Below are 24,030 nucleotides of genomic sequence, written 5' to 3'. Positions count from 1 at the left end.
TCTCTAGGCAACTGCACTGTTTCTATTGAAACTCTTACATCATGGTTTAGTCGAAGTTCTATCAGATTGAATTCCGGAAGTAACAGAGTACTGCTGCTTTTGACTGATGATTTTCCTATTTGCACAGATATGCTCAACCCAAAGATCATATAGTTACCCTACATACTACGTATATCTATGTTTACACTTTATATTGTGGTTTCTTTTGTTATCTATCCTGGCAAAGGTTCGGCTTTGGTTTCCAGCCAAGTTGTACTAGGTTATCTGTGAAGATTTGCTTTTAAACTTTTATATATGCTGGTGCTTACAAGGGCATGCAGTGACTTTGCTACCTTGTCTTAAATTCGGCTTGTTTTGTTTACTTTTTTGACGCTCCTTGGGGAACGGCTGGGCTGGCCGGAATATCAGGAATGCTGATCAGATTTGAACATTATGTCGCATTATTGTTTTAAGAGTGAATGGTCATAACTGCCTTGAACAAGGGATGAGAAAAGAACGAGACAGAAAAAAGCCAACCGTCGTACAAATTCAGTCTACACAGTTTCTTTATAAAATTGCTGCCGGAGTTGCAACAATGCGGTAGCATAAAAGAGAAATAAACGTTTTTTTTATTTTTATAGTTTTTCATTGGCGTTACATATATGACCCTTATCTTAAATGTAGAAAGTATGTAATTTGAGTCAAGACGTTCTTGCATAGGTTATATGAGCTGACGATTGTTTAAAACAGAGTTGAACTCGTAGAATAAATTAGGGTTTAATCATCTTTGATAGCATGTTGGCGTTGGCGTTGCTGTTTGTTTAATACAGCATATGCCGGATCCAACTTGAACTTTTTACGCAATCCCCATTCAAGCAAGCTATATGGAACAAGTAACATTAGCCATTTCACCATTGTTGCCATAGTGCCTCTGTAGATATCTACAGGGTCTGTATGAACTCTTTCAATATCATTTACGGTTTCTCTGGCGTAAGCAGCAGCAGACATTGGCTGGTTCTTATCTGCCATTTTTTTACGAGTTTCATAAGCAGTAATACCTTCTGGGAAGTTGAACATACTGTATTCAGGCAATGCTCTCTTATCAGCAATGTTTGTAGCGACTCCACCAGTAATCATGTTAATCACCCGTACTCCTAAGGGGCTTAACTCCACATGTAACACTCTTGCGTATGCATGAATTGCAGCCTTCGTAGCACTATATACTGAGCCAAAAGGAAAGGGACAAATGCCGGCTAAAGAACCCGTAAAAACAATGGTACCTTTGGCATTAATAATTAGTGGTGCAAACTCCCTACAAGAGTTAATCGGACCATATACATTAACACGGAATGCATTGTCCAACGCTTCTTCCGTAACATCAGTCGCAGGTAAAGTACAACTTTGACCTGCATTATTGTATAGAAGATGCAATTTCTGGTCTGGTAGCTCTTGTTCCAACTTCAACCGTAATTGGATTATATCATTTTGATTTGACACATCTAGCTTCCTCGGAATACACCTGTCTCCAAATTCGCTCCTTAACTCTTCCATTTGCTGCGTCCTTCTAGCACAGGCGTACACATACCAACCCCTTCTTAAAAGCTCTTTAGTCACCTCATACCCAATTCCAGAAGATGCACCGGTTACTAATGCATATTTGCTTTCAACCATTGCAGAAATATCCTTTTTTCTTTCACGTTCTGGGATCGTACCTTTCTCCTATAGCCTACAACACAAAATTGGTTTGGTAGATTCTTTGGTAATAATAACTACACTCCGTACCGAATTGCAGTTGTATTATTCTTTTTACTCAAAGTGTCTATAAAAAACACTTCTATACCCTTGCATGGAAGGCACTATAATCAGAATGTGTATTCTTCTTTACCTTGTATTTAGTTTTTTTATAATTATTTTTTAAAACTGAAATATGAAAAATAAATTTCAGTTCGATTTCTTTCACTATAGTAACAACTTTTATATGCCTTCCCCATAATTGTTTTTTAGTGCCACTTTGTTGTAATATTATACGCATCACAAGAAGACAGAAAACCAAGAACTGAAAAACATTAGGGGGGAAATAAAGCAATGAATATCTAAAATCTACTGGTAAAAATTATTGATTACTACTAAAGCCCTCCAATATATCACTATGGTTTTAGGCTATTTAGCTGCCATTCATTGATATGCTACCTGAAAATTGAATAAATAGATATTATAATACTGATATGGGACTGGATCGCATATCTTCATTTTCAGTAATGACTCTGTAAAGTAATAGCTAAAATTGAAAGTACATTATAGCATTCTTATTACATAAATATTTTTGACGATGTATGCTCATTATCATAGACATTTGCAGACAAGTATATGAGGGAATAATAAACTCACTTACTTGATTGATATAAATATTTCTTCTCTTTTGATTTCGTAGATAAATAAAAACGTAGTTCAACTAGTGTTAGTGCAAACGGTATCTTCACTTGCTTTGAACTTAAAAAAAAATTGAAAGTGAATATAATTAAACAAAAACCATGTTAATCAAGGGATGTAAATGGATTTTTGTATTTTTTTTTTTTTCAAATTTAGAAAAAGATTAAGAGAGAAACGTATTAATAAATGGATCCAAATGATCAGAGTTGAATATTGTTGAAAAAAAGTTATCTAAACAGTAAAGTAAGTTCTACTGTTTTCGTTTCCACTCTTATTTCACATGAAATAGTGATCGATTACTGACCGAAAACCTCTTTCAAGAAAGCTTCTTCTTCAGCGGTGTGCAAGGCCTTAGAACCTGCTGCGACAGAGCCGCTTGGGTTTCTACCAGCATATCTAACAGCGAAATCCTTGTACTTATCAGTTTCCTTCAAAGTAGTTTCCAATCTTGGTTGAGCATAGGCCCATCCACCCATGTTCAATGGCTCTTCTTGACACCAAACAATATCTTGTAGGTTTGGATAAGAGTTTAGAGCGTCACGCAATTGAGCGTAAGGGAATGGGTGCAATTGCTCAATCTTAATAAAGGCAGTGGTCTTGTCTTGAATAGCCTCACGCTTTTTGTGCAATGCAGTGTAAACTTGACCTGATAGTAAAACAACTCTCTTGATTTCTTCCTTTGTTCCGATGGACTTACCTAGTTCAACATCTTCAATGATCCATTGGAAGCCACCTTCAGTGAATTCACTCAACTGAGATCTGGCTAATGGATGACGTAGCAATTGTTTAGAGAAGAACAAGGCCAATGGTTTACGGAATTGTCTGTGTTGTTGTCTTCTTAAAATATGGAATAAGTTAGCTGGGGTAGTTGGGTAGACAATTTGGAAGTTACAATCTTGATGTTGTCTTTGCAACTTTTCTTCACTTGGGAAGTATCTTGGGTCTTCGTTAGCCAATTGCAAGAATCTTTCTAGTCTACCGGATGAGTGCTCTGGACCTTGTCCATCGTAACCATGAGGTAAGGACAAAACTAAACCGGATCTTTGCTTCCACTTGACTTCAGCACCTGCAATGAATTGATCAATGATAACTTGGGCAGTGTTGGCAAAATCACCAAATTGTGCTTCCCATTGAACAAAGTAGTCTGGGTTAGTCAAAGAATAACCATATTCGAAACCCATACAACCGTACTCAGATAATGAAGAGTTACAGATAGTGAATTCAGCCTGTTTGTCAGAAATGTGCTGCAAAGGTGTGTACACATTCTCAGATTTTTGGTCGTGCAAGACCGCATGTCTTTGAGAGAAGGTACCTCTTTCAACATCCTCACCAGAAACTCTAACGTGGTAACCTTCTAGCAACAAGGAACCGAAGGCCAAGGCTTCACCGGTAGACCAGTCAATACCTTCGCCAGACTCTACAGCCTTGGCTCTGTTAGAAAGAATTCTCTTCAGGTTTCTGTGAACTTCAAAGTTTTCAGGCCAAGAAGAGATAACCTTACCAATCTTCTTTAAAGTTTCAGCATCTACATTGGTTGGTTCATGAGGCAAAATCTCGCTTGCCAAGGCCTTTGGAGACTTGAAACCTTCCCAAGCAGCCGTCAACCATTCTCTAGACGTTGGCTTGTAGTCTTTACCCTTTTCATAAGCTTCTTCAAATAGGCCCCAAACCCATTTCTTGTGTTCATCAATATCCTGCTTTGTGAATGAACCTTCAGAAACTAACTTTTCGGTGTAAACATCAATGACAGACTTTTGCTTTGAGATCTTTTGGTACATTAATGGTTGAGTAAACGAAGGTTGGTCAGTTTCATTATGACCATGCTTTCTCCAACCAACAACATCAATGATAGCATCGGTGTGGAAGGTAGCTCTCCATTCAGCTGCCAAGTTGAATGTAAAGGTCAAAGCTTCCACATCGTTAGCATTAACGTGGAAGATAGGTGCATCAATAACCTTACCTAAATCAGATGGATATAACGTAGATCTAGCGAATCTTGGATCAGTTGTGAAACCAATTTGGTTATTGGTAATAATATGTATAGTACCACCAGTAGAGTATGCAGGCAAATGTAAGAAACCCATAGTTTCATAAACAACACCTTGAGCGGCAAACGCAGCATCACCATGCAACAACACACTCATAGCCTTCTCATATTTACCAATATCATTCTTAGAGAATTGGATTGCTCTTGTTCTACCCAAGACGACAGGGTCTGCAGCTTCCAAATGGGATGGATTTGCGACTAAGGAAAGGTTAACGTATTTACCAGATGTGGTTGGTCTTTGGTAGTTCATACCCAAATGATATTTGACATCACCGGAACCTTCAAACTCTTCTGGGGTAACGGAACCCTTGAATTCTGAGAAGATGGATTCGTTTGGCTTACGAACAACGTTAGATAAGACGTTTAATCTACCACGATGAGCCATACCCAAGACCACATCTTCAACACCCAACTCAACGGAACGGTCAATCAAGGTCTTGATACCAGGAACAACACCTTCCAAACCTTCCAAACCAAATCTCTTATCATTAGGGAACTTTGTGGACAAGAAAGTTTCGAATGAAGTTGCCCAAGTCAGTCTATCTAAGATTTGTCTCTTTTGGTCAACGGTATAGTTATAAGGCTTTGGAATCTCAATTCTTTCTCTTAACCATTCACATTGTTCTCTAGATGGAATATGAATGTATTCAATACCATAACTTGAACAGTATAACTTTTCCAAAGCTGCAATAATCTCTCTCAACTTCATGGTCTTTCTGGTTTCAGTAGCAAAACGAGGCAAGATACCAGGGCCCAATGTAATGTCCCTGTCCAAGTCCTTTTCTGTGAAGCCATAGTGCTCTAAAGTCAACTCGCGAGGTAAAGGCTTGCTTTTATCATCACCGAAGGAGATCTGTAATGGATCGATATGTGCCTTTTGATGACCTCTAACTTGGTAGGCACGACACAAAAGTTGGACTTTCAAGTGGGTGGTAACATCTTGATCAACAGCATGTAGAGATCCACCTAGAGGTAGGTCGTGTGGTACACCTGGGCCAGTTGGCAGAGGCATTAGAGTTGGTGGCGCAGTAAATGCAGAAGAAGCTGGAATATTTAAGTTACCCATATTTTTGAAATAGGCATCCCAAGACACATGGACAGAGCTTGGGTCCTTTTGCCAGGCCTCGTACATTTCATCGATATACGCAGCGTTGGTAGTTGACAAGAAATTGTCCATGGAAGATCCACTAGCAAAACCACGTAGCAAAACAGTACGATTGGCATTTATGTTCGCAACAGCAGACATGCCACCAACATGGCTAAATCTAGAAGCGTGCAACAAACGCTGAGACGACCTTATAGTTCTCAACATTGCAATTTTTATAATTTTTCAATAGATTATGAAAATTGAGATTGGACAACTCTAGAGACCTTTATTGGAATCGGTTGTACTTATATTTGTGTATTGATAACAAACCCTTACCTTGACAGCTTACTTTATTTATTTGATGATTAGAATATTGTTTTCAAATATTCTGATAAATTTCACCAAAAAAATTTAAATTAAAGCAAAAAATTGAAAAAATGCGGCAGTCAATTAAGTGAATATGGGAAGGAAAAATCAACAATTGATATTGATAATATTCTCTATTGTATTAGTACTTCTTATGATGAGTAGTACAGATAACAGTTTCCTTAGTCCGATATTATTTGGTCTGTTCTTTTTGGAAGAATAAGCTCAAACAAAAACAAAGAGAGTAAGACAAAGATCTGGAATCTATAATTTCAGTTGTTCTCTTGCCTTATTAATTAACTGTTTAATGTAATAAAACTCAGTCTATGTTATTCTCTCAGACTTAATTAAGAAGAATATCTGATCTGAAAACAAGTTTTCTATATATTAAGAAGAGCTTCAATGACGAAAGACTTGTCCGTTCTTATAAAGTAGTAGTGGACCAATTTACAATATATATATATATAATAATAATAATAACAACAAAATAAATATTTCTCAATCCCTGGCCCCGGTCTATTAATTACAACTGCACTGTTGTTTCGCAGCTTAAGATGTTGCCGCTTAGGGCGCACGGAGCTGGGAGTTATTTTGTGTTGAAAAAGGAACTTAAATAATGTTCGGCGACCGGAAGGGGACTATTCGGATTCGAAGACGGAGAACCTCCAGTTTTCGCCCCTGGCGGACGTGTGGATGCAATCCGGGTAACCGCAAAATTAGCTAAAACAAATCCGGAGTTCTACACGACAAAAAAGGACTAGGGAAAATGATTTCACCGGGTAATAGGAAGCATTCCATTACATTACACATTTTTTTATTCCTGTTGACAGATCAACGATGCGCCCTCCATTCTTAGAAGAAGTGTGTGCAGAATATTAAATGCACGAGTTTTTTCAAGAGAGACAAGACATTACGATAAGCTACGGAGTTGAATATCTGGCGACATATTTTTCTACGAATACCACCCAAATATACTGGCGTTGAGTGATAAATTTTGCAAAGGTGAATTTAAAACATGAAAATGAGGAAACGTAAAGTGGCTCTTTATTTCAGCGAGCTCTAGTAACGTTTCCTCCAGTTAAAATCTCCTGCTAAAAGCAGGAGACAACAGAGAAAGGGATATAGCACTACATACTCTTATAAAATAATGTTTAACAGTAACCGTTTCACTGTTGTTCCTAGTGTACAAAATTGAAATCCTCTTTTTAACGAGACGCTTATTCTTCTTCGACGACAACGCCCTTTTCGGAAACGTAGATACCATCCAAGAACTTACGAATATCCTTGTTTCTGACACGACAGATTTGTTGAATGTCAGCAGCGTTTTGGGAAACGTTTTCGACGGAGTTACCAGTTAGAACAATTTCATCCTTAACGTTGGTAGAGAATTCAACAGAAACACCTTCTCTGACTGGGACCTCTCTGACCTTCTTGTCACCCAAGAAGTTTCTGATTTCAATGAACTTAGCACCGTCTTTTTCAATAACATTAACATTGATAGGGAAATGCGCGTAAACGTATCTCAACTTGTACTTGTAACCCTTGGTGACACCAGTGATCAAGTTAGAAATCAAAGATTTCACGGTTCTCAAAGCAGCAACGTGCTTTCTGTCACCATTGTGAACGGTAATTCTGATTTGCTTGTTAGAAACCTTTTGGAAAGTAACATCAATGTGCTTCAAGTTCTTGGTCAAGGTACCTCTTGGACCAGTAACCTTGACGATTCTGGACTTGATTTGCACAGTGACACCTTCTGGGATGTCTAGAGTTTGATCAGTTTGGATGTACTTCATATCTGATTGGTTGGTTCTTGATTTTTTGTTTTTGTTTACCGTTTAATAGATACAGTGAACAGTTGTTCTCTGACAAAAGTACCTTGGTTAACAAACAAGTGTATTTTCTAAAGTTACTTCTTCAGTCCTCGCTTTCCTAATTTTAATTTTTTTTCATCATTGCGTTCGTCAGTGTGGGATCTTGAATTGTCAAAAGAGGAAATATTATCAAATGAAAGAAAATGAAAAAAAAAAAACAACTTGATGAGAAAAACAGTCCTGTCAAAAAATGTGGTGAATGGGTGTAAAAGTTAGCCTGATATATGAATTATCAACCATAAAAAATAGACATTAATGTGCCTGCGCCGGCTCTAACGATTGCGCGCCTTGGCGTTGGATAGTAGAATAACTCAATAGATATTAAAAATATATTACAATTTATTGTTTATATAAAAACATTTCTGTGGAACTATATATGTATACATAAGTTTGTTGCTAGTCCATATATTCTATGTTTCATTTTTGACAGTAATTTAGTGAAAGAATTCTATCCTTCCACTATGGTACGATCTCAATTGATGTTTCCAAACCAGTCGTTAACAAAATTTTCTAGGAATTCAGCATCAACGTAAACCCATGATCCTTCTTCATTATAGAATTTGGCATTTTTGAACATTGTATCAAAATCATGTTTAACATCCTCCAACGACTTGTATTGCTTCTTGTTTAATTTCTTTGTGATCGTTTCAAGGGCTACTGGTGTTTCAATAACTTTATAGTAGTCCGGATAGTCCTTCTTTGAGGGAAGTTTCTCAAAGATAAACGTCCTAGAATGTTCATCTGAAGGGTCTACCAATTCTCTAAGGTTACTTAGCAATGAATCAATTTTTGGTTTGATTGGTTCCGCTTTTGCCACTTTTGCGGGTTCCTCCTTTTTCATGTTTAATTTTAACTTGATTTTCTTTTTTGGAGGTTCCTCTTCCTTTTTGACTTCTTTCACATCTGGCACTTCCTCAGGAGTTGCAGCAGGTGTGGTTACGTTCCTTCTAGAACGTGTTCTTCCAGTTTCACGAGGAGGAACTGCCGTTTCCTCTGTATTTTGTACAGAATCATGCTCATCAGGTTCAACACTATTGTCCTGACTATCCAATCCTAACATCTTTCTTTGGCGCCTCTCACGAGCAAGCCTTTGACGTTCAATGGCTTCATCCAAATCTTCATCATTATCTACAGCTTGTAACCATTGCTCTTCAGTCAATCCATCATCATAGTAAACCCGTTTTCTTTCTCTGATCCTTCCAACAGCAACAGGTTCTGTTTGAAGATGATCCGTGATATCTTCTCTGAATATAGGTGGAAGCTCCTCTTTAGTAATTAATCTTGGAAGTGGTTTTTTGAGTCCCATCTCCATAGCTTCTTCTTCTTCGGCAGCTACACGTTGTTCATCCATTTTCTTAAATAAGATTCTCTCATTGTCGTTACGAGCAAGAATGTCATTGAGTTCTTCATCATCCAACTCTCCGGCTAATTCAGTGTCTTTATTCGTTTCTCCTTCTAGCAACCTACGCAAGAACTCCTCTTGTTCTTCAGCAGTAGATTTGTTATCAAATTTACCCGCTTGAATGACCTTACCGTCGATATCTAATTTCTGCATGGCCCTTTCAAGAATAACTTCTTCCACAGAGTCGGTTGTAATCAACCTTAAAATACGCACTTCATTCTTTTGACCAATTCTATGAGCTCTATCTTGGGCCTGTAAATCTTGGTGCGGATTCCAGTCTGTGTCAAAGATAATAACTGTATCAGCGGTTTGAAGATTTAGCCCTAAACCACCAGCTCTTGTAGAAAGTAAGAAGCAGAAATACTCTGAATCTGGAGCATTGAATAATTTTAACATCCCAGTTCTATCTTCAGCCTTGGTACCACCATCTAACCTCATATACTTGAGATCTCTCATTCTTAAAAAGTCCTCCATAATATCCATAACTTGTGTCATTTGGAAAAATATTAGGACCCTGTGACCAGATGCCTTAAATTTAGGTAGGACACGGTCTAATAGTTCAAATTTTCCACTTACACGATATAACAGAGAAGAGTTAGCTCTGGAAGGATTGATAACATTTTCGACTTCATCAAAGACAAACGGATGATTACAAATTTTCCTCAATTGCATGACCTTATTATTCAAACCCTTAATACCACCTTTAGTTGCTCCTTCGCTTCCTGCACCTATGAAAAACGCATTATGTTTCAACATTTGTTGGTATAGTTGTTGTTGTAAACTGGATAATTTACATTTAACAACTTTTTCTACTTTGTCCGGTAGATCTTTTTCTACTTCCTTTTTTAAACGACGTAATAAGAATGGTCTTAAGACCTTGTGCAATCTTCTAATCACAAGAAGAGTTTCTTCCTCTGTCATTTCAAGCTTTTCTTGGGTACCAGTATTTGCAAATGGAGTATTAAACCATTCATCAAATGTTTTGGAAGAATTAAAAATTTTGGGAAGAACAAAATTCAATAAAGCCCACAATTCAGGAAGATTATTCTGCAATGGAGTACCTGTCAAAATTAGTCTGTTTTTTGACTTGTAATAGTGAGTTAACGTGTATGATAACTTTGACTGGGCATTTTTCATTCTGTGACCTTCGTCAATAATCATATGGGCCCAATCGTGCTTAGCCAAAAGTGGTCGATCCTTAATAATATACTCATAAGTTGTTAATAGCACATCAAAGTTTCCCATCTTAATCGGATGTTGTAAAGCTTTACGTTGGTTAGGATTTCCCTTGTACACTATTGTTCTCAACGAAGGTGCCCATTTCTCGAACTCAATAGTCCAATTAGTGATGGTAGACAAAGGCACAATAACCAAAAAGGGCTGCCTCTCATTTTTCACCTCGTACAAATAACTGATTAATGAGATGGACTGAATAGTCTTACCTAGACCCATCTCGTCAGCAAGAATACCATTCAAGTGGTTATTATATAAGGAGACCATCCATTCTAAACCTTTTATTTGATATTCCTTTAACGTACCTCCAACCAATATACTTGGTTGCTTGTCAATTTGTTCTTTAATTCTATGGGAAACTTCGTAGTAATCTATTTTTTCTCTTTCCTCATCGGTCATTGGAGGGATTTCTTCGCCTCTTTTGATACGTACTTCATTCTGTTGGACTCTAACAGCTTGTGCTAGAGAATCTAAGAAAGAGTTTGTTTGTTTTAACAAATGAGTAATTCTCGTATCCTTTGTTTGATCAAGCAATTTCAAATATGCTTCTTCATCGTTAGATTTCAAAGCTGCCAAACGTTGCTTTGCAGTTCTTTCCATTCTCCGTTGTTCATCTTTCTCAAGATGACCATGTAAGTTACCTATGGATTTACCCATTTGGTAGCAGCGATCACGGTGTGTAGTTTCATTTTCAAGCCTCTCGTTAATTCCATTAACAGTATTATTAATTCTTTGTAAACGCAAGTTTCTTTCACGTCTCCTATTTTCGACTAATTCTTGTCTTTCCAATTCTTCAGCCAATCTTGCAGTTTGAGGAACTATAGTTTTTGGCCTAACGTTTATGGATCTTTGAGCAGCTAATGTGTATGGAGAGTCGCGTAAAGACGGAACAATGTTATGAGACTTAGATGCAACGCTCTCAATTAACTTCTTTCTCAGCGATTTTTGCTTCGTCAATAATTTCAAAGACTTCAACTCCACTAATGCTCGCATCTTAAAATCATCAACGCTAGTAGGAATATCATCTTTTGTAATGAAATCTAAAGCATCGTTTAATGAGTACGTTCCTAAGTTGGCCGGAAGATTCTCAAGGAATTTGATTCTACTTGCTATTAGCGAAGAGATAATTTTTTCTGATTCCCAATCTCCGAGGGCAGTATTGTTACCACGCTTTATTCCCAATGTGGTTAAAGCATCCGGCAAACCTAAGAGTTTACTGGACTCATATAAGTCAATTGAGAGTTTAATTCTTTCCAATTGGATGTGTTTTGAACTGCTATCATTTTCATTGGATGAAGCGTTATACTCATGAAGAAAGTTATCAGGAATATTCACATCTTTGCTCAATAGCTGTAAGCTGATTAATTGCTCTTTTAATAGATTCTCATCCCATTGCACCCCTGTTACTGCATTGTTTCTCAAATTCAGCAGTTCTTCTTTGAACTTGTCTTGCTTATCGGAGATTTGAGCAAATACCTGTTCAATAGCCTCAACTTCAAGTTTATTATGATCTCTATACTGTGAAATATATCTATAACGATATATTAAATCTTCCAACTGCTCTTTTGTTTCCGGAAGTGGAAGAATTATCCTCTCAATTTTGTTCATCTCCTCTAAAACCGAAGATAATTGTTTGCCATCAATTCCTTTATTGATATTATTTCTATCGTCATCATGATTATATGAGTTGACATTGTTACCGTTATCAAAAGTCATAGAGTCTCCATCATTAATTCCATTAGCAGTGTCTTTGTTTTCGACTATTGGATTCTGTTGAGGAGCCAAGCTTAAACTGTTAGAGGGAATAACTTGATCCATTATGATAGTAGTACTTAACTTGTGCTCTGTTATTAGAAGATGGTTTGCCTTCAATTATTAACGTTGTCGCGAAAATTCGAGATTCGCTGAAGGGGGCAAAATGTGTACACGTAAAAACCAAAATAATAGCTGCCACAGCGAGTTCAGTCTACAAGTCTAGCAAGTCTTCAGCCCTGATTTTGCTTGTTCAATTTCGTATGTCTATTTTTTAGCCGCCGTGACCGTATTGAAAACAAAACGTAGTTCGCACTTTTCTGGTGTCAAAACCTCTGTTTCCATATAGTGTTCAATTTTATCCTCTTTTCATAAATTCGTTGATTTTGTTTATTTTTTAAGTAAAATGCGCTGGTGTTGTTAGTATACAGAAAGCGGGTAATGCCAAAATGCACGTGATACACTTCACACTTGTAATTTCTTTTAATGTATGAAAAAAAAAAAAAAGATAATACTGAAGAGAGTCGGTAAGAGCGATGAGATGACCTCAGAGACACAAGAAGTTTGGTTTAATAACGAGAGTAAAACTCACTAAGACATCAAACCCAGCCAAACAAGGTTGTGTTATAACTCATTTTTGTTTTTCACCATTTCCTTCTTTGATATAGTAGAATCGATATGTCGTCGTTAACCAATCTACATGCTACAACTGCAGTTAATTCATTGTTGCGGAATATGCTTCCTGGTTCATCACTGGTGAATACGGATAAGAAAAGGTCGAAAAGAGATAAAGGTTCGAAAGCACAAATGATTGATCATAACTTAAAGAAAAGGACAGCAATCCAAGAAAGAAATGTACAAAAGATTAAGAGAAAAGAGAAGAAAGTCTTACGAAAGAAGATAGCGGGGAAAAAAGAAGACCAAGAGAAAATCGAACAGAAGGTCAAATTAGCAATTTTAAGAAAGCATCAAGAATCCGGAAATCTCACCGATAATGAGAAGAGATATCTAGATAAACTTATGAAGAGAAACATTAAAAACCTGAAGACTTGGGATTTGGAGGAAGAAGATGAATTACTTGATCTACAATCCAAGATATTAGCTAACACAGACACATCTAGTAAGGCAAGAAAAACTAAATCAAGAAAACAGAAAAAGAAGGATTTCAAGGAGAAGCTTTCCACCATCACCGTGGATCACAGATATCAATCCTTGACTCCAGGATTGGCCCCAGTTGGAGCAAGCGACGAGGAAGATTCGGAAGAAGAAGACTACTGAATTTATCATTATTCGATGAAATGTGGGATATATGTTTCTATTCTTTTTTCTGCAGTCATCAAAACTATCATTTCATTTATTAATAGATATATACAAGTTTATCTTTTTATTAATATAATATTATTTCATACGGATGAGTAGATCAAAGGGTTTGCAGACTTTCATTGCTTTCATTCAAAAGGAACCTGTCCCAACTCTATATAGGTCTGCTTTGTATCAATACATTGTTTACGAACTTTGCGCTTCTTGTCATCCAATCCAATCTGTAGCTTCATTATAATATCGCTTTTTAAAGGAATTAAATAATTTAGAGGAACATTTTCTGGGAATTTCTGCAATACTTCAAGTGACAGCAATCTGACACTAGCATTATTATACTTGGATGGTGATATCAAGCCGAGCAGTAACGGAACTAATGTATGAACATGCTCAGTAATCAATTGTGGGTTTTTTTCGACGGTATCGTTTAGGGTCTGCAAGGAGGAAAGTCTTACTTCTCCATTTTCAAGTTGTAGAGCTTGTAGGAGAAGTGGCAACAAATCTTTGATATAGGATATCGTAATTGTAGATGGCGTGTTCTTCAACACTAAAGAAAGGCCAGTCAAATAGTTCGATTTAATTGTCATTACTTTGGCTGCTTTGAAAGATTCTACCATCTTTGTTGCAATATGATTGAAAAATTTCTGCTTGTATAACAATCTGACATTGTTATTCCATGATACTTTCTTGAATTTTTCAAATATTGGAAGATCTAAAACTAGAATTTCGAAAAGTTGAGCAACCTTGTTACCGATTTGTTCGTTCCCTAAAAGGCCAAATAAATAATCTGTTAACGCAATTGCGGACGCAGAGTTTTTCATTACTAATCCTTTATTAACCCAAAATATAATTTGCAAGTTTTTCATGGATATATTTTGAAGGTCAAGGGTATCGTCAATGAATTTTTCGGTAAGCCATTTGTTTGATAGTAAAGCTAAAAATTCTAAGTATCCCAAGGATTCAAGTGCAGACATATTCTCATCACTTTCCAAAAGATTGATGGTTTTCCTGAATATAGCATTAACTGAAGAAGGCAATAATGATTTATCCAATGCAGACAACACCCTAGAATAAACTACTATGGATCTTTTTGGTGATTCAAAAATTTTTTCGTGTTCAACAAAGCGCTCATAATAAAAGTTTAATATATCCTGGTGAGTATGGATATCCGCTTTCAAGTTCAAATAAAATAAAATATGTGCAGATAGAGTCAAAGAGTGATCATCGAGATATATCACGTCTTTATCTAGTGCACAATCTATTATAATTTTCTCAATGGCCGCTTTTAGATATGATCCGGTCCCTTCTTCAAAATTTTCAACATTATTCTGCAAAAGGGAATCCAAACATGATAGCACCAGAAAGCAGTAATTAGAATTAGTTGGATTTTTAACGATATTCTTTAGTTTTATAGAGAGAGCAACTATACTCTCTTTTACCAAATGGTGTCTCGAAGTTGTAAAATCAAGGATTACCTTTAGAATTCTTTCGGGGGGAACAGTCTCAGTACCAATTACTGTAAGATGTTTTGAATCCTCGTCAATAGGAAGTAGATCCAACATATATTTCAAAGACACATCATACACAACCGCATCATTGATAGAACCAATAAATTTTAACCCTTCTAGACAGGCACAGTAAATATTCTTGTTATCATCTGTCAATATAGTTTCAGTAAAATATTGAACAACCATAGCAATTTCTTCAGCATCTAAGAATCCATCCATTTTAACAAGAGTAGTAAAGTGAACAATTGATAATGTTCTCAAAGTTACTTCACTTTTTGAAGTTCCTGTTAGACATTTACTCAAAAGCATAACAACGTCATCTTTATAGACACGTAATTCATTTTTAACCGAGAATTGCGAGACTTCCTCACCCACCAGGGTAGAAACAGAAATATACGCATCGAAGAATGGTGCCAAGTTTAATAGAAGGAGTTTTTGTTTGGTGACGTCTAAATCTTTCTCCATGAATAATACGGGGAATATTTTTTTAATAACTTTATTGAATGTCAGCAAATTTACTTTGGAGATAGAAGCAAGAAGATCGCAACATTGCTTTAGATCTTTGTTTTGCTTAAAATTTGGTATGATCTCGTCAAAGATATGCATGAAGAATTTATCGAATGCATGCTCATCTAACAAAATAAGTTTCAATGATAATGATGTAATAACGGACAAGGATGAGGCATAGTTATTGAAAGACTCTTCTTGTTTAGAAGAAGAATTCTCAATAGCCCCTCCTACATCTAGTAGAGATGGTTCTGGGTCTGTTCCATTCATTATTTCAAATTTCAAAGCATCCCATATAGGAAGCCAATGCTTTAGGGAAGAAGTTCCACTGAAATTGTCCAAACAGGCTTTGATGGTCATTATTGTATCGTTTTTGACGCTAGGTGATGACGCAGTTAGTTTATCAAGAAGGTTACCAAAGGCATCTTCTTCAAACTTTTCAGTGGCGCTTATAGCATTTCTTAGAGCTAGCTTTAAATCGCCATTAGTTATTTTATAAGGGTCGTTACTTGGCGGCCTGAACATTATGGGAAAATAACAAAATAGAATATCAAATAATTCCTCTTTGAATTTATCAATGTTATTCAAACCGGTAGTGATCTCTTTATTCAAACGAAATGATATCAATAGATTTCGAGGGTCTTTCTCACCGGTGGCAACACGAATAAAAGTTTCAATAAATTTGTCATTCAATTCATCGTTCTCTAACATTTGGGCCTTAAATTTCGCTAATATATTATCCATTATATTAAACCCAAAGTATCTAGTTGCTGCTAGAAAGTTTGTAGGTTGATAATCATTTGCTAGTATATCGAGTAACTTTCTAACATGACTACTGTAGAAGCATTCCATCAATACTAATGAATTGATACCCTGCAAAGTCTCTTTCATGCATCCAGAGTCTTCCATTTTGCTTTGATAGAAATCAAATATTACTGTTACATCGTTGTTCTTTAATACGGAAGGTGATACGGCTGCTAAAATAGAAGACAAGCAGCAGAGCGCATTCTGTCTAATGGTATTATCCTCCGAAGTCAAATAGTCACGTAACAATAGTACTATTCTAAGCAACTCCACATTCTCATTCGTTACTTGGTTGGCAATTTTCTTGGCTAATTTATCTGCTTTGGAAGTATTGACCTTTATGTTGGCCATGAAACTCACAATTTCAGCTTTCAAATCGTCTTCTGAATAATGTCCTGACATTTCGACCTACCGTAGAATCTATGTTGACTTCATATGGATCAATTCGCTAATGACTGTACTGCACTCTAATTCTGCTGCACATTATTCTCGTAGTTGTCCTCATAGCAGTTTTATAACAGTGCCATTTCCTTATATTACGTTACCCGCAGAATATTCGTATCATGTGACCGAACATAGAAACTATGTAAGTGTTACAGATGGGGATACCTTAGTGTTGACATGTTTAGCTGAGAACGGTGATTAGTTCCACCTTATGAACATTAAAAGAGTTATATATACTAGGCACATAGACCGTATTTTGTACTTGGACTATTCTTAAACATCGAAAAGCCGAATTAGTGATTTACTTTAACCTAACTAAGATTTGTTGGAAGATCAAATCAAATTTACAAACAGTACCAACATTGATCCAAGGTTCGCAAAACGTATTCATCTTGCAATGAATTCTGGATTCATGTTCCCTCCCTTGGGAAAGGAAAATAGAGTGTTAGAACAAGCTCCAAGTAACAGTGATTCAATGGATTTTAAATTTCCAAGAGAAAACATGCAATCTGGCCAACAGGCACAACCTCAGGACATAAGAGCTGATCCCACAACTATGGGATCTAACATCGAGCAATGTAGCCAACAAGCTGTAAATGTAATAGACATACCATATGTTGAACATAATGGAACTCAATATGAATACAACATTGATAAGACGAAAGTTGTTGAGAATAGGAGTTCTAGCACTGCTGACCAAGATTCAATGTCAGTTCCAAATCCAAATAAAGGAGTCTCTGCCATAGTGACATCAAATCAACCACATCCCGGTCCAGCATCGGCTAATAGCGCATCTTCTTTTCCAGACGAATATGCTGCAGGGTTAAGGCAGAAGGCAGCAACTGACTGGAAGAGTCCATCTGAGTATGCATTGCATATCCTCTTCACAAAATTCGTTAGATTTGCTGAAACTAAACTAAATTTATGTCTACAATATCCTAGAGATACGGAACCCCCAATTATTGATATACTAGGTGAAGGTAAGGATAGTGAATTTGATAAAGTTATAGAATCACTAGGATATATTTCAAAAAAAAATGCCAAACCTGTTATTGATGCAATGATGTTCTGGAGAAAGACCAAATCAGAAGTAGCTTCATTAGCGGCAGACAACCTTAATAAAGTTCTACAAGAATACGACCAATATATCAGAGAAAATGACCCGGGATTCGCGGTTAAAAAAACACATTCGAAATCTTTGAGTTCCTCAAGTAGCAGACTGACACACAAGCGTAATAATTCTTCGAAGTCTTCTGCAAGCATTAGCTCTAATATAGACCCTAAATTATCATTCCTACAAAGTCAAGTCGAAAGAGCAAGAGACATGGCTTTCCAGGCTGACCGGAAGTCACTAATAACCATCTACATTTTATGCCGTGTATTGATCGAAATTGTCAAACAAAACCCAACGAATTTCGATAACGAGCTAAGCTCAAAGCTTGAAAACATTGTATTCACACAATTGAAAACAACAGATCCTTCTTCTTTATCATCTACGCTGATAAAGTCGGCAAATTGGAACTCTTTTGCTGAGCTCTTAGGATGGATGAGCGAGAAAAATTTTGTTTCTGTGAGTGACAAATTTATTGCGGACCTTGAAAAAGTACCAGCAAAGATTCCTCGTGATCAAGAACCCTCTATTCATATTTTAATATTGGGGATGACATACTTGAAATTAAAAAATTTCCCACTGGAAATGTTCGAGGAAAGTGCAGGCTTCATCAAGTCTATATCTAAATTCTTTGGCTTATCCCAAAACCAATCCATTCGTATGGCATATGCCGAGGTTCTTAGTCAACTTCTTTTACCTTTGGCAGGGGACATGACAGCAGAAGTTAACCACCCAACTTGGATTGAAGCTATGACATCGATTTTGTCTACTTGCAAAAAAATGCAATCTGACAGCAAATGCTGGACACTTGCTTTTAAATTGACCGTAGCAGTTTTGTGTGTTGCAAATGCTGAATTATTTTCAAAGAACTGGCTTCCATTGATAGAAAAGAACATCACTAAGATTAAATCAAAATCCTTACAGGATCGCGTGGCTTTCTCTATGGGGCTCTCCCGTTTAATTTGGGTTTATTTATTTCGATGCACAGAAACGTTGAATAATACAGATAAAACATTGACTAAATTGTTTTCCTTATTTTTGAGTACAAAAAAGAAGGAGAACTGGATTACTACTGATATGAACATAATCAACCCTTTATGTGATGTGTTTGTAACTGTTGGGTATGTTCACCCAACATTTGTCTTTGAAAATGTCCTTTTACATTTAGTAAAATCATCTTTTAATGGCATAAATCTAGAAAACATTGTCCATGAAAAGTTGATCTTAGTCATCAACACTTATAGAGGTCTTTTAATGACAAAAGAAAGACCATCGTTCCCGGACGCTGAACGTAGATTCTATGAAGTGGATTTAAATAAAATTTCCATCCATCAAACAGATAAGAATTGGGCAAACCATGAAGAACTTGTAAAATACTTGTACAAACTTTTCATGTTACTTGATTCTAATATTGGATCTGAAGTTTGGTCTCCAGAGAATGAACATCGACGTCAACCTTCAACTCCTTTCTCCAGTATAACTAATTTTGGATTTGGTATCAATAATGAAAATAACGCCAATTATGCTAGAAGTCTGAATATGGCACTCTTCGCAACCCTTATAGAGGTGTTACCTTGTTGCTTATCAGTGTCACAAAGTATACCATTCAAGTCAACAATCGAAATTCTATCAAGGAATGCTGTCCATGCTGATCAGCTTATCGCAACTAGTGCACAAAATGCCCTTAAAGTTCTTGCGGCTAAAAAGAATCCTTACACTTTGATAACTTGGTTTGCTAAATATTCATTTGATTTTGATGAGAAAACGCAATCGCGGTACAGCTTATACTACCTTTCTTCTGCGGAGTATAAAATTTTGCTTGAACTATATGTGGAACTACTGGAGTGCTGGCTAGAGGACTTCACCAAAAATGATCCAAAAGATTCAGACCCTGATGGCTCTTTGAATGGATCCAATAATGCACAAAAAACCTTCGATACAGTTTCTCACGAATCAGATAAAATTGAATGGAAGAATACTCAGACAGTTGTAGAGGATGTCGAAGGAAATGGTTTATTTTTCCTCTGCAGTGCGGATGCTGCTATTCGCCGCTTGGCAATTAGAATATTACAATTAACATCTAAATTCGATAAGGCTCTCCTCCAAAAGTCATCATTGTATGATAAAGGTCATTCCAGATCTTCTTCAAGACTTGTTGCGCAATCAGGGTCTAGGCTTATAGATATGTTAGTATCTTTTGACATTCCAAAATTACTAGAACCTGAGAAACAATCATTGAGTGTAGCAGAGAAGTCCAGACTAGTAAAACTAACTATGAAATCGAAAAAGAACATGTTGATTCGAATTTGTGAATCCGAGTATGGTATAGATGCTGCTCTTTGGCAAAGAATATTTCCTAAATTGCTAACGTACATTTTTGAACAGTCTCCGGTAACTATGGCCTTATGCAGATCCATAGTATGTATCCGTTTGGTACAATTATACGATTTGATTCTTTCAATCACAAATAATGTATCAGATCGTTTCAAAGATATTTCGCCAGAAGCTGTTGTAAACCAATGGAAACTTTATCTTATTGTTGCATGTAGCTCCTTGACATCCACAAATGATCAGAAACTGTACATCCCAGCAACTAACGCGCAGCATGGACGTAAGAAAAGTCAACAAATATTTACCGTGCAACATCAGAAAATAAAGTCTGCGACATCAGTCTTCAAAATCGTGCTACCGCTATTGAACTGCGATAAAACTTTTATTAAATCTGCAATAATTACTGGGCTAAGCGCTATGAACATTAACATATACAGGGCGTACATCGAGAGTATCGATCAATTTCTAACAACATGGAGTCTTACCAGTTCCAACAATGGTATGAGAATGGAGATGGTTCACATTTTAGTAATTCTATCTCCATTTTTGAAAGATAAACAGATAAATTCTGATGAATGGATTTTGGAAAAGCTTTCTCATTATCTGAAGGAAATGAAGGTTTTCTTAGAATTAGAAGAAGTTCAACAATCATTTCAGTACCAGCCGCTTCGCCAGTATTTTGCTGGGTTTTTATCGAGTTTTTACACCGCAATTCGAACGCATGACTCATGCGAAGTATTCTTCCCTTTTGAAGCTAGGGCTTCATGCTTTAATTTTTTGAAAGAATGGTGTGGTTATGGCCAATATACTGCTATAGCCAGTCAGAGATACCGAATCATGGCAAATAACTATCAAAAGGGATCCGAAGAGGCAACCTTTGCGACAGCGCTAGAATTTCAAAGAAGTAAATTGGAAATCGTGGCTTTGGAATGTATGATAATTTTGTGTTCAAGCGAGGTGTCAAAAACAATATTCGGCTCTGATGACATGCCAATTCAAATGTCGTTTGATATTGCAGGGCTTCTTTGCTGGATTGATTCGCTTTTGCATGCATCGAATGATAAAATCAAAATTCTCGGTGTTAGAGCTCTAAAGACTCTGCTTGAAGCGAATTCATCGAACCTCCAGCTTTTGAGAGATGTTCTTCACCAAATAAAAATACAAACTTCTGACACGCTTATTCAACATGCGTATTATTCATTATTTTGTGAAGCTGTATGCAAACAGGATGAGCTATTATTGACTGATGATGAACTAATTGCGTTTGGATTAAATGGGGTAGTTAGTAATGATAAAGCTATGAGAGAACATGCTATAGATCTCCTCAGCTTTATAGAGACCAAGTTATACGAATCATCATATGCAAGAATCTTCAAAGAAAGGTTGTCAAATCAATCTAAGACCGTTTACAAATCTACTGCTCAGGAAATATCAAATATATTTTCAGAATTATTACCTCAAGAAGTGAGATTAAAAGTGTTTGCCAGGATGACCGAATATTTTCACATTTTACCTACTGAATTGAAACAGAATATTTTAATGATGTTTGTCCCATGGGTTAATAAGTTTGTTCTAAAATCGCATGATGACTTAGATACTTTTATGATATTGAATAACACTTTTGCTTTAACCATTTACTCTAAGAATAGATATCCTATGGAAGTAGAGCAACTTTGGATCTCTTTGGGGAAAGGGAATTCATTTCAAAATATCCATGTCGTTCTAGACTACATTATATCAACTTCAATTAACTATAGAAACCCTGAGTTTGTGAAGTATGCGAAAGAAATCGTACTGTTTTTAACGAATGTTCCCGGAGGAATGGGTATTGTTGATACATTGTTTCACAATCTTGAACCAAAACACATGATCCCAACATCAAAAATAGCACATGAAGAACCTGAAAATAATGATAAGTACTCCTTCATTGCTGATATATGGTCCATATTAGACTATCATGGGAAGGATGTTGTCTTTTCGAAAGCGCAATTATCTATGATCTTTTTGGTCAACCTGCTGATTATACCGAATGAATCCGTTAAGGCTCGTTTACCTTTGCTCTTACACATATCAGTATGTCTTCTTGATCACCACGTACCTATAATTCAAGATAGCGCCTGTAGGATTCTATGTGGTATCATCAATGGACTTCATCCTACTCACGAAAAGTCTGTTGAAACCGTTAATCTAGTAAAAAATCGTCAAATGCTATGGCAATATGAAAATCTCACAAAAGAATCTGGTGCTAGATCTCCCCGAAGTATGGACATAGTCATTAGAAATATCATTGACATTTTTTCGGACATCGAAACATTACAAGTGGAATGGCAACGCACATCACTTAAATGGGCAACTACCTGTTCTGTCCGTCATATTGCATGTCGTTCTTTCCAAATTTTCAGGTCCGTATTGACTTTTCTTGATCAAGAAATGTTACGTGATATGCTTCACAGATTATCGAATACCATTGCAGATGAGAATCCTGATATCCAAGGCTTTGCAATGCAGATCTTGATGACATTAAATGCAATTACTGCTGAACTAAATGCGGCTAAACTTATAGACTTTCCACAGCTATTTTGGTCGGTTGTTGCATGTCTTAACACCATCCATGAACAAGAGTACATCGAAGTACTTTCATCATTATCGAAATTTGTATCAAAAATTGATTTAGACTCACCTGATACAGTACAATGCTTAATTTCTACTTTCCCTTCTAATTGGGAGGGTAAATTTGATGGTTTACAACAGATTATAATGATTGGATTGCGTTCTTCAAGCTCATGGGATATTTCTTTACAATTTTTGGATAGACTAAATTTATTGAATGATAGTCAAATTATCGCCAACAAAGAGTCTCGCATTCTCTACGCGCTTCTTGCGAACTTACCTCGTTTCTTATATGCGTTAGATACTAATGATATCAATGAAAATGTTATACGTGGCGCGGACTGCCTCATTTCATTATGTATGGCAAACAATGAACCTTCGTTATCTAGAATCATAGATTCAATGGTGAAAAGTAAATTCAGATCAAAAAAGGATTTTATGAGTCAAATTGTTACCTTTATTAATAGCAACTACTTCCCCAAGTATGCACCTCAGGCATTGGTATTTTTATTAGGGTTATTGTTCAATAGCATGGACTGGGTAAAAATTCAGACAATGCAATTACTAAAGAATATATTCCCTCTTACCGATCTCTCCCGTCCAGAATTTATCGGTGTAGGTGCTGATTTCATATCTCCGCTTTTAAGGCTCTTATTGGGTGAGCTTGAACCTCAAGCTTTAGAAGTCCTTAACACTATACCAAAAGTTTCTGGAAGTAAGATGGATAAAGATGTGTTAAGAATTAGTATGGGTAATAAGGACGCGAAGAAAGTCTATAATAAAACTGCGACTTTGTTCGGAATACCAGAGGAAAGCGGGTGGTCTATTCCTATGCCGGCGTTGACGGCTGCTTCTACCCGTCATAATGTCCATGCGGTATTTACTACCTGTACAGTGATTATCGGGGGGGAAACTGACGCAACTGGTTCTGATGTCTTGGAAGAAATTGTTGAATTTCATGCGGATGGTGGTTACGTTCAAGGTACTGACGAGTATGGAGATATTATTTCTGTTCCAGAAGAAAAAGATCCTTCTCTAAGTCACATGTGGGCTGAATTAGATAATCTTGGTTCGTTCTTTACAAAATCGGATTTTATGCAAGCTGAGGAAGAAGAAGAAGAAGAAGAAGAAGTGTAAAAACTGTAACTTTCTCCCATTCTATTTGAAGTGGTATTAAAGTATTACGAAGTGTATAGAACTATTAATATATTCTAAAACATGCTTCTAACGA

General features: G+C 36.5%; 7 protein-coding genes across 7 annotated transcripts; 2 read left to right on the top strand and 5 right to left on the bottom strand.

The window, feature by feature from the left end:
- Positions 1 to 756: 756 nt before the first annotated feature.
- On the bottom strand, positions 757 to 1,650 carry AYR1 (acylglycerone-phosphate reductase; the record flags this gene model as incomplete). Its single annotated transcript, XM_022821224.1, has 1 exon — positions 757 to 1,650. The coding sequence occupies one exon, from the start codon at positions 1,648 to 1,650 to the stop codon at positions 757 to 759; it is 894 nt and encodes a 297-aa protein (XP_022677608.1).
- Positions 1,651 to 2,705: 1,055 nt separating this feature from the next.
- KGD1 (alpha-ketoglutarate dehydrogenase KGD1) lies at positions 2,706 to 5,768 on the bottom strand (the record flags this gene model as incomplete). Its single annotated transcript, XM_022821223.1, has 1 exon — positions 2,706 to 5,768. The coding sequence occupies one exon, from the start codon at positions 5,766 to 5,768 to the stop codon at positions 2,706 to 2,708; it is 3,063 nt and encodes a 1,020-aa protein (XP_022677607.1).
- Positions 5,769 to 7,126: 1,358 nt separating this feature from the next.
- RPL9B (60S ribosomal protein uL6) lies at positions 7,127 to 7,702 on the bottom strand (the record flags this gene model as incomplete). Its single annotated transcript, XM_022821222.1, has 1 exon — positions 7,127 to 7,702. The coding sequence occupies one exon, from the start codon at positions 7,700 to 7,702 to the stop codon at positions 7,127 to 7,129; it is 576 nt and encodes a 191-aa protein (XP_022677606.1).
- Positions 7,703 to 8,252: 550 nt separating this feature from the next.
- STH1 (RSC chromatin remodeling complex ATPase subunit STH1) lies at positions 8,253 to 12,233 on the bottom strand (the record flags this gene model as incomplete). The annotated part of the gene is made up of 1 exon (XM_022821221.1): positions 8,253 to 12,233. The coding sequence occupies one exon, from the start codon at positions 12,231 to 12,233 to the stop codon at positions 8,253 to 8,255; it is 3,981 nt and encodes a 1,326-aa protein (XP_022677605.1).
- A 612-nt stretch (positions 12,234 to 12,845) lies between these two features.
- On the top strand, positions 12,846 to 13,445 carry RRT14 (Rrt14p; the record flags this gene model as incomplete). Its single annotated transcript, XM_022821220.1, has 1 exon — positions 12,846 to 13,445. One exon carries the CDS (start codon positions 12,846 to 12,848, stop codon positions 13,443 to 13,445), a length of 600 nt encoding a protein of 199 aa, XP_022677604.1.
- A 170-nt stretch (positions 13,446 to 13,615) lies between these two features.
- MET18 (Met18p) lies at positions 13,616 to 16,705 on the bottom strand (the record flags this gene model as incomplete). The annotated part of the gene is made up of 1 exon (XM_022821219.1): positions 13,616 to 16,705. One exon carries the CDS (start codon positions 16,703 to 16,705, stop codon positions 13,616 to 13,618), a length of 3,090 nt encoding a protein of 1,029 aa, XP_022677603.1.
- Positions 16,706 to 17,144: 439 nt separating this feature from the next.
- On the top strand, positions 17,145 to 23,936 carry TAO3 (Tao3p; the record flags this gene model as incomplete). The annotated part of the gene is made up of 1 exon (XM_022821217.1): positions 17,145 to 23,936. One exon carries the CDS (start codon positions 17,145 to 17,147, stop codon positions 23,934 to 23,936), a length of 6,792 nt encoding a protein of 2,263 aa, XP_022677602.1.
- Between the last annotated feature and the right edge of the window lie 94 nt (positions 23,937 to 24,030).

Source organism: Kluyveromyces marxianus, chromosome 6 (assembly GCF_001417885.1).
Source record: "Kluyveromyces marxianus DMKU3-1042 DNA, complete genome, chromosome 6".
Lineage (NCBI taxonomy): Eukaryota > Fungi > Ascomycota > Saccharomycetes > Saccharomycetales > Saccharomycetaceae > Kluyveromyces > Kluyveromyces marxianus.
Note: the sequence above shows the minus strand (reverse complement) of the source record. Positions and strands in the feature narration are given on the sequence as shown.